The 3813-nt window shown below is 42.2% G+C and overlaps 1 protein-coding gene across 2 annotated transcripts in view; it reads left to right on the forward strand.

Annotated features, from left to right (window-relative positions):
* The window catches only part of sp7 (Sp7 transcription factor), a 7241-nt gene extending 3745 nt beyond the window's left edge, over positions 1-3496 (forward strand). For both annotated transcript variants that reach the window (XM_015047616.1, XM_015047624.1), the window contains exon 2: positions 751-3496. In XM_015047616.1, coding sequence (XP_014903102.1) covers positions 751-2094 — 1344 coding nt within the window. In that variant the 3' untranslated portion in view covers positions 2095-3496. The remainder of the gene's footprint in view (positions 1-750) is intronic.
* Positions 3497-3813: the final 317 nt, after the last annotated feature.

Here is a 3813-nt window from a genome sequence, read left to right on the forward strand (position 1 = left end):
ATATATATATATATATATATATATAATCTTTATAAACATGGTAAAATATTATAGCAAAATTAAATCTATTCTGATCAACCCTATTTTATTCAGATTTTATATCATAATAATGTTAGTTAGGTGGTTAATCTAAATTTAAAAAAAAATTCCACCTTTATATATTTGTTGTCTATATTTTTAAAATTGCTTGAGTACAATACAATTGCAGAAATTATGCAAATGCATCAATGCAGAGTTGGTTTGTGTCAGTTACAAAGAAATAAAGAAACACATTTTTAAAAATACAATATTTTCATCTGTAAAATGTTTTATTTTAAATGGTTAATTGGGCATCCTCAACATTATTGTAATTAAGGAAAACCAAAATTATTTGAGTATTTTGTATGTGTGGGATTTTATAGAATAATGAGTCCACAAATTTGAGTCTGCGTGTTGGAAACATTAAACAGTTGTTAAGGAATTTTAAGCACCATTAATTGTAAATTCAAGAGCAGCTTGTTAAAAGAGGCTTAAAATCAACCGTGCATGATCCAGTGATTTATCAGAACATTTACAAGTTTGAGTATCGGCTGCCTTGACCTCTTTGTAAATGTTGAGAGCAGAAAAAAAGCCAAATGTGTCAGTCAGATTTTTTTATTAGAGCTGACACTTACAGAGGCTGTGGCAAGCAGCCATATCCTGCAGACAGATCGTCTCACTCTCCCCCCCTTGTCTTTTTTTTCTTTCTTTTTTTACTATTTTGGTCTCCAGGAAGACGCACGCTATGGATCCAGTCCTCTGGCTATGTTAACTGCTACCTGTAACAAGTTCGGTAGCACCAGCCCCATCAGGGATTCAGCTACACCCGGAAAAACCGGCAGCTCTCCAGTGAAGAAGCAGTACACCATGACCTCTGACCTTCAGACAGCAAAGAACGGGCGGGTGTCGGACAGCAGTGGTCTGACGGACTCCTACACCGGCTCTTTCACCACAGCTGGAGGAGGTGGTGGGCTGCTGAGTCCCACTGGAAGCCCTCCACCGTCGGCTGGGGGGTACACATCAGAGTACAACCCTTTCTCCCACTCCTTCCAGACCTCTGTGTCCCAGGACCCGTCTCTTTTAGTGTCCAAGACCCATGCTACCCCGGCCGACTGCCTCACCAGTGTCTACACCTCTCTGGATATGACACACCCGTATGGCTCCTGGTATAAGGCTGGGATCCACCCCGGCATCACTGCTGCTCCAGCCAACGCCACTTCCTCCTGGTGGGACGTCCACCCCAACTCCAACTGGCTGTCAGCGACACAGCCCCAAGCTGATGGGAGTCTCCAGGCTTCACTTCAGCCTGTGGCCCCACAGGCATCCCTGAGTCCCCAGCTCCCGAGTTACAGCTCCGACTTTACACCACTTAACCCAGCCCCGTACCCCTCTGTTGGACTGGGCTCATCCTCACACCTCCTCCAACCTTCCCAGCACATGTTGCCCCAGGACATGTACAAGCCCAAGCCTGTGTCAAGCGCTGGGCTAATTGAGAATTCAATGGGCCTAAAGCCTGCTAGGGGATCGGGAGGCTACAGCGGAGGGGCTACACCCAGCCGGTCTTCATGTGACTGCCCCAACTGCCAAGAGCTGGAGAGGCTGGGAGCGTCTGCCGCCTCCCTGAGAAAAAAACCTGTGCACAGCTGCCACATCCCAGGCTGTGGGAAAGTCTATGGCAAGGCTTCCCACCTGAAAGCCCACCTGCGCTGGCACACTGGCGAAAGGCCTTTTGTGTGCAACTGGCTGTTCTGCGGGAAGCGCTTCACCCGCTCTGATGAGCTGGAGAGGCACGTGCGCACCCACACGAGGGAGAAGAAGTTTACCTGCCTGCTATGCAACAAACGCTTCACCCGCAGCGACCACCTCTCAAAGCATCAGAAGACCCACGCAGACTCCGCAATGCAAGGCAAAACTGTAGCCGTGGAAGGAGATACGGACCCTCGGACCGAAGACACATCTGAGCTCAACTCCAACGCCGTGCCAACCAATCCTGTCGCTGACCAAATCGCCAACGGGGATGAGAAGACCACCACACCTAATGGAGTGGAAAACAGCAGTGGTTTGTTGGAAATCTGACTGCCTTAAGTTTTTCCTCTAGCATTCTCTCCTTTTTGAAATAAAAACAAACTATAAACTAGAATCGAAAAGAAAAAATATTCAAGACAACGTTTGGACTCTATATAATAAATGACTGAGCGTGCAGCAACCACATGCAAGTCCAAGAAAAGGCATGCAAGCCTGCATCCATACTACCAAAATTGTATGCAGACACACTGCCAAATACACAACCAAAACCTTGATGTATATGAGCACAAATATTCCACGCACACGTGCACAATTTGCATGCACAATAATAACTATGAGCAAATGCACAAGCATATATAATGCATTCATGTATGCATGGGCACCCGCAAAAAGTGTTCCTGCTCAGACCCACATACGAGTAAACATTCTCATGTGGACATTTAGCAGTCTGCACACATTTTCTGCCTTTTAAATGAGACAAACCACTGGGGAAATGTAATCTGCAAAAGCAGAAGGAAAAAAGCTCCAAGGCTGCAAAAGGAAAGAACAAGACTTATGGTCGGGATGACGGAGTTGATGAAGCATTGCATGCCTGGAGTGAAAAAAAAAATCTGATATAAAACTGCACTCTGATACTTATTCAATATTCCTGAAATGGACAATCTCACATAGAGCTACTTGTTGTCAGAGACGCCGTGATGAAGGTGTTGCATTGTATTTGCTGTTCACTTCCTACTTTGTCTAATTTAATTTCATATTTACATGAATAGTCTAATTTATGTTTTAAATTATACAACAAAGGGGATTATCTTACATGTTGTGGGACATATTATACCTAAAGGGAAATGAATGGTTGAAGCTGGCCAAGAAGGAAAAATATGGTGCATTAAATTAAGATTTTTTTTTCTTATTTATTAGTTATGAGTTGGAATTTAGGAAGTATGTTATTAAAGTTTTATTTATAGATCTTGAATCTTTTGTGTGCATTACCTAATTCTGTAACATTTCTCATTGTGAATTCTTCCACACCATGCAAAGCAATGAATAAAAAGGGTTCCCTGGATTGTTTAAACATACTATATGTAATAATAACAATATATAGATTTTGTTAGGTGATATTTTTCTACTTTTTTTTATGCCTTTTCTATTTTTCCTCATGAAAAGATGTTTATTTTACTGCAGCTGGCAAAAAGATTTATCATTTGGTCCACACAGGAGTTGCCAGAGTTCGCTGTCTTGTTGTGAAATGTGTTTAGAAGAGGCTGTAAATAGTGTTAAAGCAGAAAACCTCAGAAATGTACACATGTACGTTGAAAGATTCCTGGAGCAGAATCATGAATTTATGGTGCTTTCAAGAGTAGACAAACTGAAAACAAGTATTTTATTTGATGGTTTTATTTTCTATTCAAAAGCATTCTGACTTGATTGATAAATAAACGAATAATTAAAAATATGTCATTCCTTTTGCATTAACTTCACTCCTCTGTGCTTCATCCTAAATCCCTCCAATCGATGAGCTTCTTTCCACATCCTTCTACATCCTTAGACCCAAGCAAATACTTTCATTATCTTTTACAGTAAAAAAAAACAACAACAAAAAAACAAAGCCATTCACTGAATTGAAGTCTTGACTCGACACAATGACCCCCTTTCAGGGAGCCACTGTAGTTACACTCAGGACAATTATTCCACTCTGCAGCCTGAAAGGGGTAATTATGGCGAGCGATGCTCCAGCAGAGTCCGGAGAGAGAAGAAGAGGGGATTAGGACA

This window comes from Poecilia latipinna, unplaced genomic scaffold (assembly GCF_001443285.1).
Source record: "Poecilia latipinna isolate Pla-1442-1.1 unplaced genomic scaffold, P_latipinna-1.0 Scaffold41, whole genome shotgun sequence".
NCBI lineage: Eukaryota > Metazoa > Chordata > Actinopteri > Cyprinodontiformes > Poeciliidae > Poecilia > Poecilia latipinna.